We start from the raw sequence: 15,239 nt of genomic DNA on the forward strand, positions 1-15,239 counted from the left end.
CGGAGGACTGGGGATGGAGTGAAGCCGCGTCCTAGGACATCCGGAAAGCCCTAGAGATATTGGAGCTGAATGTCCTGACTGCGCACCTGGAGGCAGCGGGCCAGGTAACCTGGATGTTCCTGGTGGCCAGCCTCAAGGTTCAGAATCAGGCACAACGGGTGCACCGGCTACAATGCCAGGAAGAAGCACTGGAAAAATGGCTGGTGATATGGCAGCAGGTTGAAGTGGAACAGCCATTGACCCTGGGGGGACAAGCTGACGGCGCCCCACAGGTTAAAAAGCAAACCACCTTGATCCAGCACACCCCAGAGAACTCTGAGACCTGAGGAAACAGGTACAGCGCGGGGCCGGGGTGCAGGCAATCACTCTGATTAACTGGCTCATGTCTGTTGCACAGACAGTGTGGGCCAACCCGGGTGAGCTGCCAGAGACAGCAGGTGGACCACATACTTAGATTTGGTCCAGATAATTCGGGAAGTGAGCATACGACAGATGATGTTTTGTGCCCAGTATACAAGCCCTGATGAAGAGGTATTTACAACCTGTATGAAGGACTTGATTTTGACTTCGGGCGGCCAGTACTTTTGGTGTCATGGCGGCGCTGCTGGCCCCTTCTGTGGATAGGCGGATCCACGAGGTGACTTCCGCCATAGCTAGGTTGGGGGAGGTGGAAGTGAAACGCAAGGAGCGGTCCACCCAAGTGCGTACCGTAGTGCCTGCCGCACTCCCCAACCGGCCAGTGCATGGATGGAGGCATAGCCGAAGAGTGGAGCAGAGCCGCACCCCAGCCCCATCTGCTGTGAGAGTTAAGGGCAGGCAAATGCAGTTTGATCTTCTCACGACAGGGGTTGCTACAGAAATACTGAGCAGTAACTTAATGAAGTGCTGCTGTGCTGTGGAATCAGCTGCACCCTGACCAGCAATTGACTTTTATTCCAGAGAGGGAGCCGGTTGACTTGTGTGGCCAGTGAAGAAGCCTGACAGCTCCTGGCACATGATGATTGACTATCTGGAGCTGAATAAAGTTACACTGCCCCTGCATGATGCCGTGCTGAATGTCATGGACATCATGGACTGGTTGTTATATGAACTTAGATGATACCATTATGTGGTGGACTTGGCAAATGCCTTTTTTCTCTAGCCCTACACTGTGCTATGTTCTTGTGGCTTAAGAGTTTGCCATGTGGCAATGACCGCCTGTAGTGCACCTGTATTTTATATAATGCTAACCTCTGATTCTCACGCAGGACTAGAAGCAGTGGTGACCAGCCTCTGAGGGGCTCTTACCGACTGAGGTTGGGCAGTCAACAAGGACAAGGTCCAGGGACCAGGGTTCTCTGTCAAATTCTTGGGACTTGTCTGGTTGGGTAAGACAAAAGTCATGCCAGAGGCAGTGATTGATAAGACACAGGGATATCCACGACCTGAGTGTGTGAAGCAGCTCCAAACCTATTTGAGACTACTGGGGTTTTGATCCCTGCACTGTATAGTGTGACCAGGTGCTCAATGGGATTAGACCCCCGAGATAGAAGAGGCCTTTAAGGGTGGCTACAAAGCAAGCTGTAGCACAAGCCCAAACTCTGTGTGTATTAGATCCAGCCCTTCCATTCCTGTTTATGGTGCAGGTAGATGATGTATGGTTTGAGTGGGACTTATGGAAGAAGCACGATTCCTGGAAGGTACCAATAAGCCTCTGGTCCCATTGTAGAAAAGCATGGAAGTGCAATGTTTCTTTGATAAGTGCGGGAGCACATGTTCTCTTGATAGAGAAGTAACCGACTGCCATTATGCAGCCCTGAGGTCAGTTGAGGCCATCACTGGCCATTATCCAATAATGGTGTAGTCCATGAAGCCTGTGGAGGGGTGGCTGCAGCCTCAAGGAAGGTTCCTTGTATGAGAATTGCACAAATCCCAATGCTGTCCAAGTGGAGGGATGTACCTGGAGCAGTTCTCTGTGAGCCCCCTGTCCAGTCAACTGCATCCCCTACTGGGACAAGTGCAGTTCCAAGCAGAGCTCCTAGCGGAGCCTGCTGAGATGGGAGACATACCGAGTCTCTATGTAAAGGATCGGACTCCCATCCCTGAGGATGCCTGGTACACAGATGGCTTGTACCATGGAACAGATAGTGAAATAATGCAGGCACAAGCACAAGTTGCTGTGTCACAATGTCCCTGGTGTGCTGAGCAGCACCCAGGGAGATGGCAGGTAAAGATTTTCTGGGAGTGATGCCCCATGGGGCTAAGCCACTCTAAGAATGGAAAGTGGATTATGGGCCCAGCGTAGTGCCCTCCGGTCCAGATCCTATCCTGTGACCCCATAGGGGTGGAGTGTGGGTGCCAGGCCTAATTGGCCCAAGGTCTGGCTGGTCCAAGGACTGGCTGTGATCTAGGCCCACGGCAAGGAATAGAACCCCAGATTTAGAAAATGTGTAAACATACTTCAGCTGATTGTATCATGCATGTGTGGCTGAATGCCACTTTTGTGCTCTGCTATGTGCAGAGATATGTAGTCCCCTGGAGAGGGAAGAGAGAGCAGAAGGGGAGCATAAGAAAGGGGAGTAGAAGAAATGCACACAAGACTGCATGCCCCATGCAATAGACTGCACTCCCCAACAGGACTGCACTCCTCAATAGAACTGCGCTTCTTAACAGAAGTGCGCTCCGCACAATAAAGTTGGTGCCTGTGGTTTCATCCTCATGTCTGCATCTTGTGCATTCTTCTGGCTGGGCTTCACATCATCAATCTTTCCCTTCTCAGTCAGCAATACCCCTGACCCTGAAAGACCTTGGTAACAGAAACCATATACGGTAGAGAAATGAGATAAAATGAATCTGGAACCCCTATTAACCTATATAGTGCCCCTTTTGTGGGTCGATACAACTGCATGGCATATAGCTTGGCTAGAAGATGCAACTTGGTGCTAAGAAAAAGGTGTTGCATCCCAGTGCTAGGATGCAGGGCATGGCAAGTGAAGCACGGCTTGTTTCAAGCCCTCACTCTGGGCACCTTTATGGATCCAACCAGTAGTGATAGCCTTGCATCGGACTTTAACACTGTAGAGAGACATAACAGCCCTACACAATTACCTCTGAGTTTCTTTCAGCCAATATGCTTTAAGCAATTGTTATTTGGTTTTTTTTTTTCTGTTATAGCAGAAGATAATCCTAACTAAAATAAACTCTATCTGTAATGTTTATTTTTTTAATAGCAGAAAGAAAATAAAATGTTAACATCTAATAGATCTAGTATTATAAATTATGGGCACTCTGTTATTCTTTATATCCTTCTGTGACTTTTAAATATCTAGTAATTTGTGACTTTAATACTATATCCACAGGGCCAAAAACACAGAATCCAATCAGGTGATAAAGGTGAAGAACATGGCCAAAGAATTACATAAAAGTGTAAAGCATGTGGTGGAATGGCACGGCAGAAAGTATCCTTAGAGCCAGACAGGGAGCTACTGAGAGAGAAGAAAATGCAAAAGCCAAGCAGCCAAGAAGGATATGAAAAGATGCTCAACACCATTAGCTAAAAGGGAAATGCAAGTAGAAACCACAAGATACCTCTTCCTGACCACTAGGATAGCTAGAATTTTTTAAAAAGGAAAATAAATGTTGGTGAGAATGTGGTGGGAACATAAAACAGTGTAGCCAGTTTTGAAAACAGTCTAGCAGCTCTTCAAATGGTTAATCACAAACTTACCATATGACCCAGCAATCCCACCCACCCCTAGGTAGTAAGCCAAAAGAATCGGAAGCTATAGCCACACAAAAACTTGTATGTAAATGTTTGCAGCATCATTATTTTTAATAGTCAAAAAGTAGAAACAACCCAAATATCCATTAACTGTTGAATAGGTAAGTAAATGTAGTACATCCATATGATGGAATATTATTTAGCTGTAAAAAGAAAATGAAATACTGATACATGCTACAACATGGATGAACCTTGAAAACATGCTAAGTGAAATTCGACAGTCACAAAAGAATGGTTCCATGTATGTAAAATGTCCAGAACAGGCAAATCCATAGATCGAAATAGCTTAGTGGCTGCCAGAAAACATGAATCCACACGTTCAAGAAGCTCAACAAACTCCAAGTCACTCAGAAACATGCACACCAGGATATATTATAATCAAATTGTCAAAAGACAAAAAATATTTTAAAATAAGCAAGAAGGAAGTGACTAGTCATGTAAACGAGATCTTTAGTAAGATTAACAGCCAATTCCTCACCAGAAGCCATGGAGGCCATAGGGCAGCAGAATGACAAATTTGATTACTAAAAGAAAAAACTGTCAACCGAAACTCAGTATCTGACAAAACTATCTTTAAAAAATGAGAGCGAGATTAAAACATACCCAGATGAAAGCTGAGGAATTTTGTAACCAACAGACTTGCCCTAAAAGAAATGCCAAAGGGAGTCCTTAGGGTTGAAATAAAAAGAAACTAGAGTAACTCAGAGTTATATGAACAAATAAAGATCTCCAGTAAAAGTAACTATATGGGAAGATATAAAAACCAGTATCACTGTATTTTTCGTTTGTATATCTATGTTTTATCTCCTCCATAATTTAAAGGACAAATGCATAAAAAAGAATTATAAATATTTGTTACTGGGCACACATGTATAAAGATGTAATTAGTGACACCAACAACAAAGGGTTGGGGGACAGAGCTGTATAGAAGTAGCATTTTTGTATGCTGCTGAAGTTAAGTTGGTATCAATTCAAATAAGATTGTTATAAATTTAAGATGTTAAAATATAATCTCCATGGTAACCATGAAGAAAATATCTAAAATATATACACAAAAGAAATGAGAATGGCATCAAAACAGTTCGACTACCAAAAACAAAAACAAAAACAAAAAACAAAAAAAACAGCAATGGAGGAAATGAGAGACAAAAAAGTAAGCAAAGAGTAAAATGACAAAGAAAGTGTGTCCTTATCAGTAATCACTTAAAATGGAAATGGATTAAATTGTCCAATAAAAATGAAGATATTGACAGAATGAATCTAAAAACATTATCTAACTATACGCTGTCTATAAGAAATTCATTTTGTGACAAAGTGACAAATAGGCTGAAAATAAAAATGCAAATAGTAACCAAAAGAGAGTTGGGTTGGCTATACTAATATCAAACAAAATAGACTTTAAATCAAAATCTGTTACAAGGGACAATGAAGGACGTATATTTTGATAAAACGATCAATTAATTCATCAAGAAGATATAACAATTATAAACACATACGTACCAAACAACGGAGCTGCAAAATATATGAAGCAAACATTTACAGAATTGGAGAATTAGATAGTTCTACAAAAGTGGTTGGAGACTTTAATATATCATTTTCAGTAATGGAGAGAACATCTATATAGAAAATCAGTAAGAAAATAGAGGACTTGAACAACAGTATAAATCAACTATACTAACAGACATATATAGAACATACTACCCAATAATAGTAGAATACATATTCTTCTCAATGGCACATGGAGCATTCTCCAGAATAGACCATATGTTAGGACACAAAGTAAGTTTCGATTCATTTTAAAACACTGAAATCATACAAAGTACCTTCCTCAAGGAATAAGAATAGAAATCATTAACAAAAGGAAACCTGAAAAATTCACAAACATGTGGAAATTAAACAACATACTCTTAAACAAATCACAAGGAAAATTAGAACATACTTTGAAACAAAAGAAAACAAAACACAACATACCACACAGGATGCAATGAAAGCAGTACTCAAAGGACAATTTATAGCTGTAACCCGAAGTTAGAACAATGGAAATACTAAAATTAAAGCAGAGATAAATGAAATAGAGAATAGAAAAACAATAGAGAGAATCAAGAAACCAAAAACTGTTTCTTTGAAAAGAAAGAATTTAGTTAAATTGACAAAACTTTAGCTTAGACTGACCAAGAAAAAGAAAAAAACTCAAATAACTAAAATCAGCAATAACAGTGGGAACATTACTATCAACCTTATATATAATAAAAGAGATTATAAGAGTACTATGAACAACTGTATGCCAACAAATTAGGTAACTACGTGAAATGGAAATATTCCTAGAAATGCAATTACTTAAACTGACCAAAAAGAAATAGAAAATCTCAACAAACCTATAATAAAAGATTGAATCAGCAATTAAAAACCTTCCAACAAAGAAAAGTCCAGTACTTGATGGCCTCAGTGGTGAATTAACCAAACATTTAAGGAAGAATTGACACTGACATTTTTCAAACTCATGGACTCATTTTTCAAAAATTAGAAGAGAAAGAAACACTACCGAACTCATGGCCTCATTTTATGAGACCAGCAATACTCTGATACCAAAGCCAGAAAAAGACATCATGAGAAAATAAAATCAAAAACCAATATCCTTTATGATATAATTACAAAAATCCTTAATAAAATACAAAACGAAAGCTGCAGATTACATCCAGTGACATATTAAAAGGATTACACACCATGATCAGGTGGGATTTATCCCAGGAATGCAAATAATGGTCAACATCAATCAGTGCAGTTCACCACATTACTAGAATGAAAGAAAAACAAGCATACAATGGTCATCTCAACTGGTGCACAAGAAAAAGGCAAATTATTTAACAAAACCCAACACCCTTTACAAATAAAAACACTCAACAAACTGGGAATAGAGGAAACTCCCTCAACCTGATAAAGGGCATCTATGAAAAACCCACAAGTAACATCATACTCAATGATTAAAGACTTAAAGTTTTACTCCTAAAATCAGAAAACGAGACAAAGATGCTCATTTTTGCTACTTCTATTCACCATTGCTCTGGAAGTTCCAGCCAGAGCGATTAATCAAAAAAAGAAATAAAACACATGAAAACTAAAAAAGAAGATTACCTCTTCACACACGGCATAATTCTATATATAGAAACACCCAAAGAATCCACAAAAAAAGCTACTAACGCTAATAGATGACTTCAGCAAAGTTTTAGGGCACAAGATTGACAGAAAGTAGATTAGCAGTTATGGTGTGGGTTTGGGGGGGATGGGGAGTTATTGCTTGATGGATACAGTTTCTGTTTGGAGTGATAAAAATGTTTTGGAGATAGATGGTAGTGATGGTTGCGCACACTGGGAATGTACTTAAGGGCACTGAGTTGCACACTTTAAAAATGGTAAAAATGGCAAATTTTATGTTATTTATATTTCACCACAATTTTTAAAAGAAGAAACAAAAATAAAATCTATTTTACTAAATTTACGAATGCACGTTAAAATATTTAAAGGAATTCAGCCAAGTTGTGACTGTTTTAAAGAGAGTTCAGTCTGTTCACTTGAGTTGATAAGACATTAATCAAACTTCTCTTTAAAAGAGCAGGATGATTTGCAAGGAACTAGGATTTTGTATTTGCAATTTTAATTAACTAAATATTAATTTCTACAACTCAGTAGCTACAAACAATTTTCTAAGAACAAAAGCTGCCTTCATGGAAAAAAAAAGTCTCATATTGACCTGTATCTTTCATATTTTAGAAATTTAAATGTATTCCATAATTTTTTAATTTTTCCAAAGATAAAAACAAAAAAAACCTCTGCAAAAAAACCCTCCAGGAAATTACATATTTCTGCACAACAAATAACATAATGTAAGAAATCAATGTTGTCGTACCTCCCCAGGTGTTGATGTAGATTATTTTCCACCACACATACAGGAAAAGAAGAGCAGACAGGAAAAACTGGGAGATGGTATTTGTCCAGGCAGATCCCCTAAAGGAAAAAAAGATAATCACTACCTGTGAGTGTATTCCTTCTAAGTATGAATAAACAGACCACTGCTGACAAGCTTTTACTCTGTGTAAGAATCATAGTTATTAGAAGGGCCTAGAAATCCTAGACTGTCTTAATATTTTAAACACTGTATCCACTTATATTAGACTCGTTTGCTTTCGCCAACACTGAATTTTGTGGAAGAACCAAATGTTACTATTCACCAGTGGGAAAACAAAAGGACATAAAGATTTATCACCATTTCTTGTCCTAACAGCCTTAAAGAACCCATCGAATAAATTCTTAAATGTAATTAGTTAAAAATGATATAGCAAACAGCTACTGTGTTCAAAATACTAGTCTAAGGTCATAGCTATTTTATTTCCCAGGATTATAATAAATGTGCTTTCTATTAGAATATAACCGTAGAGCATCTTGATAGATGACATTTTATCACAAATAAAATGATGCCCTGCCCTGGCACAGAGAGCCAGAAACTCTGCTTTCCCTTCTGTTTTTCATTTCACTCCTCTGACCGATCCTCACATTTTATCATTTATTAATCCATTCCTATATGTTCCTTTCCTCTTACCCACTTATCTCCAAACTGTCCTTTGTACATCTGTTCAAGAAACTTTTAAGAGGTATATCTGCAGAGGAGAACCTGGATGCCCAGTCAGATATTCATGCGGGTCAATGTCACCAGTTCTCAAACTTGCCTTCTGGCTTTTACTTACCCCATGGCCAAAGCCTCTTTCAGTTTTCTGGCATAAGAAAAATGTTATTAACCTTTTTTTATTGATTGTTCTAATGTTCAAACTCTCATCTATCCTTTAAATAATGGTTTTTGTATATAATTTTTACTGCAACCAAGAATAAGAAATAAATTTTCCATCACTATCCAGTATCCTCATTAATATGTGTACATTTACACAAACACACACACACACATCCCATAGAAACAAAGTCTCACGAAAAATAACCCCATACCACCTTATATTTTCTATTCTACTTTATTTTATTTCATTTGTAATATATTTCGTATTTTAAAATGTTGGTCATGACCCACCTAACTGGTTTTCATTTATACAGAAACATACTGCCAAAAGCACCTAAAAACTGCTGAGACTTGGTCTACAAGTGCTGGCATGAGCACACTAGCTACATGTGAAGGAGCCTGGCTCGGAGCCAATACACCACAGGAGTCGTCCAGTGAGGGATGGACCAACAACAGCATGGTGCTCACTGAGGGAGGTACAAACTCACACTGCTTTCTATGTGTGACCCTCATCTTCTCAAGTTTCATAAAGATGAAATTTGGCTTGATGTCTCATAATTCAGAGACAATGGGAGAATCCCTACAGGTATCTGCCCCTCTCTGGCCTTTGCTTGGGTCACCCACCTCAGTTTTCACAGGCTGCAGCAACCCCCTCCTCTGGTCTAACTCCACTTCCACACGTAGGTGTAGGCTCGTACATGGCTTCGTTTGTGACACTCTCACAGATCTCCCCAGACTAAGCCTTGCCACCCCTCCCGCTGTTCCACACACATGCTCTTACCCCATCCTACGAAGCACCTGGACACCTCTCAGAATTTCCAAGTAGGCTGCTTCCCTTCCCTTGATCCCAGCCCCTGGGACCAGGCCAGCACACAGTGAACACTCAGTATTTGCTGAATAAACAAGTCAGTACTTACACCACTCCCAGGCCTGGGACATACAGCAGAAGAGCATTTATGCTCACGTTGATGACATTCGCTACAGTCCCAATAATAACTTGAGGCAAGATAATGCCCTAAAATCCCCAAACAGGAAAACATTAGCATTTTCAAAAGCTAATCAGTCAGGTGGTGTGACATAATAGAAAACATATTGGTCTCTGCCCCTGGTTCCTGGAACGGAGCTCCTAAAACCCTGGAATTTCCTGGGTGATAGCAGTGTCTTCCGTTCTAATGAGGCGACTCTGGGTGCCCTCCCTGATGGCTTCAGGGGAGGGGCTGGTCACTAGAAAGACCAAGCCATGATTAGAAGCTGGAACTTTCAGCCTTGCTCTCCACTTCTCCTGAGAGGGGAGAGGGGCTGGAAATGGAGTTAACGATCAGTCATGCCTACGTGAGGAAGCCGCTATAAAATACCCATAGCACAGGTTTCGGAGAGCTTCCAGGCTGGTGAACAGGTGGAGGTGATGAGAGAGCGGTGCACCCCGACAGGACACTGAAGCTCCATGCCCCTTCTTCCCACCTACCTTGCCCTACACATCTTTTCCATCTGGATTCTGATCTGTATCCTTTATTATATGTTTTTATAATAAACTAGTAAATGGGAAGTAAACTGTTTTTCCTGAATTCTGAGAGTCACTCTAGCAGATTAATTGAACCTGAAGAGGGGTCATGAGAACCTCTGATATACAGAGATGAGTCAGAAGCACAGGTTCAGGTAACACCCTAGACTTCGATTGGCATCCAAAGTGGGTGTGTGTGGTGGGGAAAGTCATATGAGACTGAATCTTTAACCTGGCATCTGACACTATCTCCAGGTAGACAGTATTAGAATTAGGTTAAAACGTAGGACCCCCAGCTGGTGTTGCTTGATGCGGGGGAAAAAAGCCCACACATCTGATGTCAGAAGTGTTTTGAGTATGATAGTGGTGTGACAGTAAAGGAAGGCGGAGTTTTTCCTAAATAGTTGGTCAACTGAACATTTAAAGTTAAACGGGCAACAATTTTAAATGATAGCAAAGTTACACAAAAATGGAACAACCAAGAGTCAAAACCATTGTGTCTCTTCCCTTGGTGCAGCTCTGAAACCAACCAGAAGTTTGTAAATGCTTCTGAATGACAAGGTAGGTCATAGTTTCCATCACAGTAACACAGAGAGAAAAGAGAGGGAATAATCACAAGAAGAGGAAATCAGGTCCTGGCAAGAGGGTATAAAGGGAAGACCATTTAAGAGACACTTGGGAAAAGTTCCTTAACCTCTCCGTAGGGCTTCAGTGAGGGTTCAACATGTGCTTCATAGCAGATGTGCAGTAAATGTTCATCTTTTTATGTTATGGTGCTGCAGTTACTCCCTTTTTTGTATCTGCAGCCTACCCTACACTAGTACTCAGATAAACATTTTCTCTTTTCTTCCTTGCATATAAACAGAGTTGACCACTATCGAAGCAGAAGGGCTTTTGTGGACAAGAGGTAACACGTAGGCAAGCTGGGAGGTTCACAGTGAGATGAATTGCGGGGAGACACAGCGAAGCAGAGCTCAGCCTCTCACTTCTGCCCACATACCTCCTGCCCTCAGTCTTCTCCATTTCCCTTCTTCCTCAGGTATACTGATGTGGCCATAGGAACTCTGGGTCCTCTTCCTCAAAATCGGAGGCACCAGAGCCAGGCCTGAGGCTGGATGCAAAACCAGTAGTCAGACTATGGCGTAGGGAATATAGAGAGAAACAAGAGGTGACCTGCAGGAATCTGACAGATTGATTCTGCATCTCTCCTAGGCTGGGCCAACCTGCCTACAAGATTCCATATCTCCCAAACAAAGAGCTCTGGGAAGAATTTCATGAAAAAAATTGAGAATTACTTTTATGGAAAAATTACAAATTACTTTTTTATGGAAAAATTACTAAGATTCTTTACTATTCATTTCCAGTATTATGGAGTAAAAATGCAAAAAGAATCTGTACCTGACTTTGTAAATATTTTGTCTGCAACTGGAACAGGAATGATGCCTGTAAGATGAAACAAAAAAAACAAACACCTCTTTAACATAAAAGTATAATTCTAACAGTTTATCAGTTCTGGTTTTTAATAAGATATTTCCTCTTAATATGTGACCTTGAATTCAAAGAAACAGAGCCACACTAATGTAATGCTAGGACACTAACTATTTGGAATTTTCCAGGGTGGACTCCTCGAAGAACTGACAAGGGCAAACTCTGACCAAAGTAGAAGCCACTTGCTACCTTGACATCTGAATGGTTCCAGGGTGCCAGCTGACGGTACTTCCCAAAATCCCAGAGGAGCCCAGGAAACATTCCAATCAATTTGCAATCAAAAGTAACTATAGAACAAGGACAGAAACTTCTTCCCTTCATCAGTGTTTGTATTTAATTTAAGTTGTTGGACATCAAAGTTGCACAAGCTCTGAGAATCAGTAAGGTAGGGGTGACAGGTCCAAGAAATACAGGTTGAATCTTTGCGTGAATAACACTATGATAACATAAACAAACAAAAGGAGGGAAGGCACGAGCATGACAACATTCATGAGCTGCTTCACAAGACTATCCTTGACACAGGAAGAGCAGGAATAAAAATTGTCACATAAATCTGGGCTATCCTGCAATAAACAACAAAACAACCTTTAGTTAATATTAAAACAATTGCTGGTCATACTGTCTTCAAATTGAATTCATAGAATATTTTCTAAAAATTAAAACTAAAAATAATTTATATGTGAGAAATTTTAAACAAATATTTAAGTTTTTTTAAATTAGTTTCAAGTATACAGTACATTGTTAGACATTTATATAGTTTATAAAAGGATCCCTCTAATTGCTCCTTCTCTTTTCTGGTTTTCCACCTGGCCAATATATTAATGCTAACTGCATTCCCTATGCCGTGCTCCCCATCCCTGTGACCATCTATCAGCTACTAATTTGTACTTCTTGAACCCTTCGCCCCATTCTCCCAGCCTCCCAACCCCCCTTCCCATCTGTCCGTCACCAAATTGTCCTCTATATTTGTGAGTCAGTTTTTAATTAGTTTGTTCTTTTTGTTCCTTAGATTCCACATATAAGTGAAATCATATGGAATTTATCTTTCTCTGACTTATTTAACTAAGCATAATAACCTCTAGGTCCACCCATCTCATTGCAAATGGTAGGATTTCATTTTTTTTAATAGCTGAGTAATATTCCATTGTATATGTGAACCATAACTTCTTTATTCAATTGTCTGTTGATAGGCTTTTAGGTTGCTTCCATATCTTGGCTATTGTAAATTGTGCTGCCATGAATAATGCATAGATCTTTATGAATTATTGTTTTGGTTTTCTTTAAATTTTAAGTGAATGTTTCTCTTCAACCTAAGTCAATATTACATAAGTCCTGCTAAATGTCTGATTTTAAGAAGAAGCCTGACTTTACATTTTTCAGCTCAGTCTCAGCAGAAAAAGTGGAATGAACACAGCAAAATGAACTAAAAGTCGGGCAAAATTCATAAACTTTTTAAAAGCGGCAGGACTGTGGCTATCACGGCAAAGCTTCACAGTGATTCAAGACCAACAGTATTCTAGGAAGAATGACGCCTCCTTGCAACCCATGCATCTCAATGACAATAGCAGAGAATGTGCTGGAATTATATATAAACAGGTTAAAAAACCCAAGTCAAGGAGAGCTAAACTGTCCAAAAACAAACAAAAAAACCCAAGTCTAGAAACAAAAGTGAAGGCAACTGTGTTGCTATCTACTTCTGCCTCCCAAGGGGAAGTGCTCTGCCCGCCACCCCTGCCCCCAGGCAGCTGTGACTCCTGCTATTTAAGCTCCCCACCCAGCACCTGAGCCAAGGGCAGCCAGTGAGCTAGTTGGCATCAGTGGCATTTTTAGCATGATGAATCCCTGCTCCTGGGAACAGGGACAGTAAGACATGGAGGGAGCTGGCAGCAGAGACCAGAGCTTAAAAAGGTGTGGTAGTCTGGGCCCATATAAGAGGCTTCCAGATTCATTCAGCAAGTGTTTCTTGAACTCCTACTGTATGCCTGGGAATTAACTGAGCAGTGAACAAATCAGGCAGAAGTCCCTGCTCTCATGGAGCTGACTTTCTAGGAGGGAAGAGAGGCAGACAAGAAACAGGAGAAATAACCAAGACCTAAAGTGTGCTGTCTAGAATAGTAAGTGCTTTGGAGAAAAATCAGGGAAGAAGGACAGAGTGTTGGAGGAAGAGTGAAGTTTTTAAACTGGTGATGTGGTAGCCTCACTGAGAAGGATTTATCGGCCAAAGACCATGCCATTCCAGAGCTGACTTTGGCTTAAATTAAATTGAGTCCTTTAGAGCCATGTCCAGCTTAGCTTGTAAAAACTATCTCAGGATGCCCTCATGTACAAACTGCTGAGGAGCTGAATGAAAAAGCTCAGGAGACACCACATATGCTCAATGCTGCTCCTTCCTTGGCACACAACCCTGTCCTCACTCTCACAGACTTTGGGTTTGAAGGCAAGATTCATCCATCATACATCCACCCACCCATCCATCCATCCATCATCTATCCATCCATCCATCCACCAATCTATCTTTCACTCACCCATCCATCCACCTACCATTCATCCACACACCCATCCATCCATCCACCCATCCCTGTTTCCTTCTCTCCCTCTCTCTCTTATTTAACAAATTTCCAGGATGCCCCCTACACAGCACACATGATGCTGAACCACAGAAATTCAAAAACTGAAAGGGTAATAGCCTTTCTCCTTAAGGAGCTCAGAGTCTAGTAGAAAAACCATTATGGCTATAAATTGGGCAGGTGAGATGGAAGACAGAGGCAAGAGTAAAAGGCCTAGACCAGGATCTGCCTCTCTTCTGATTATGCTAGCACACCAACTGAGAGCACACAGTCCCACACAATGGCAGGTAATAAGGATGGAGAGAAACAATATGAAGATGAGAGATGAAGAAAAATTCTGGCTTGAGTAGAGTGTATTCAGAAACAGTTCAGAGTGAGAAAAACTGATAAGCTTAGTTTTGGTCAAACTGAGTTTAAGATGTCCAGGACACAATCAATATTTGAGTCTGACCCTCAGGAGAGAGAGAAAAGTGGTTTTTTCTAGGAAACATGGGGTGGAGAGAAGCTAGGGAGAGGGTGTACCGTGGTAGAAGGTAGGGTGTGGGGCTCCTGAGGGGCAGGAGTCTCTCCGGGCATGCCTGCAGTGGTGCCAGCCGAGGGAGTATTGGGAGAGCGGGGAGCAGCCCAGTGGGTTCAGGACTTCAAATGATCATCTGGTGGCATGCACAGGAATGGAAAGGCATCGATGGATACTGAGTCAAGAGTATGGAGTCAAGATAAGGAACACAAAGAACACTTTTAGGAATCTTGGCTTGAAGGAGAGGAGAGAGTTGGAGGTGGGGTGGTGGGTGATGGAGGACAGTTTTAGGGTGGGAAAGATCAAACAGGAAAGAAAAAGAGAAATATGACCCTTGAACAGATAGGATGGAATTAGTAAAGCCAACTCTCCTTGCATTTCCAGTTGTCAGCACTATGGCATATGACAAATAAAAGGCGACAAAAATCACAGAGCAGACAGTCCCCTAGATTGTCTCTAAAATGAAAGGTAATTGACAAAAAAAGGTATGTGGAGGGAGGCGGTCCTCACCTGAGACATTATTGTGTCACAAGCTGAGACCAAGCCGGATCCAACTGAAATCCCACCGATATTCACAACCTGCAAGGAACAGCAGACCAGGTTCGGCAAGCATCCAGGAGGCTAAG

General features: G+C 40.8%; 1 protein-coding gene across 1 annotated transcript in view; it reads right to left on the reverse strand.

The window, feature by feature from the left end:
• LOC120589781 (multidrug and toxin extrusion protein 2-like) overlaps positions 1-15,239 on the reverse strand; it is a 54,144-nt gene that overhangs the window by 32,028 nt on the left and 6,877 nt on the right. The window contains 6 exon segments of the mRNA XM_039847398.1: positions 7,665-7,762; positions 9,458-9,555; positions 11,440-11,484; positions 12,050-12,092; positions 13,304-13,377; positions 15,091-15,192. Coding sequence (XP_039703332.1) covers positions 7,665-7,762; positions 9,458-9,555; positions 11,440-11,484; positions 12,050-12,092; positions 13,304-13,377; positions 15,091-15,192 — 460 coding nt within the window.

This window comes from Pteropus medius, unplaced genomic scaffold, assembly GCF_902729225.1.
Source record: "Pteropus medius unplaced genomic scaffold, Ma_sr-lr_union100, whole genome shotgun sequence".
Taxonomy (NCBI): Eukaryota; Metazoa; Chordata; class Mammalia; order Chiroptera; family Pteropodidae; genus Pteropus; species Pteropus medius.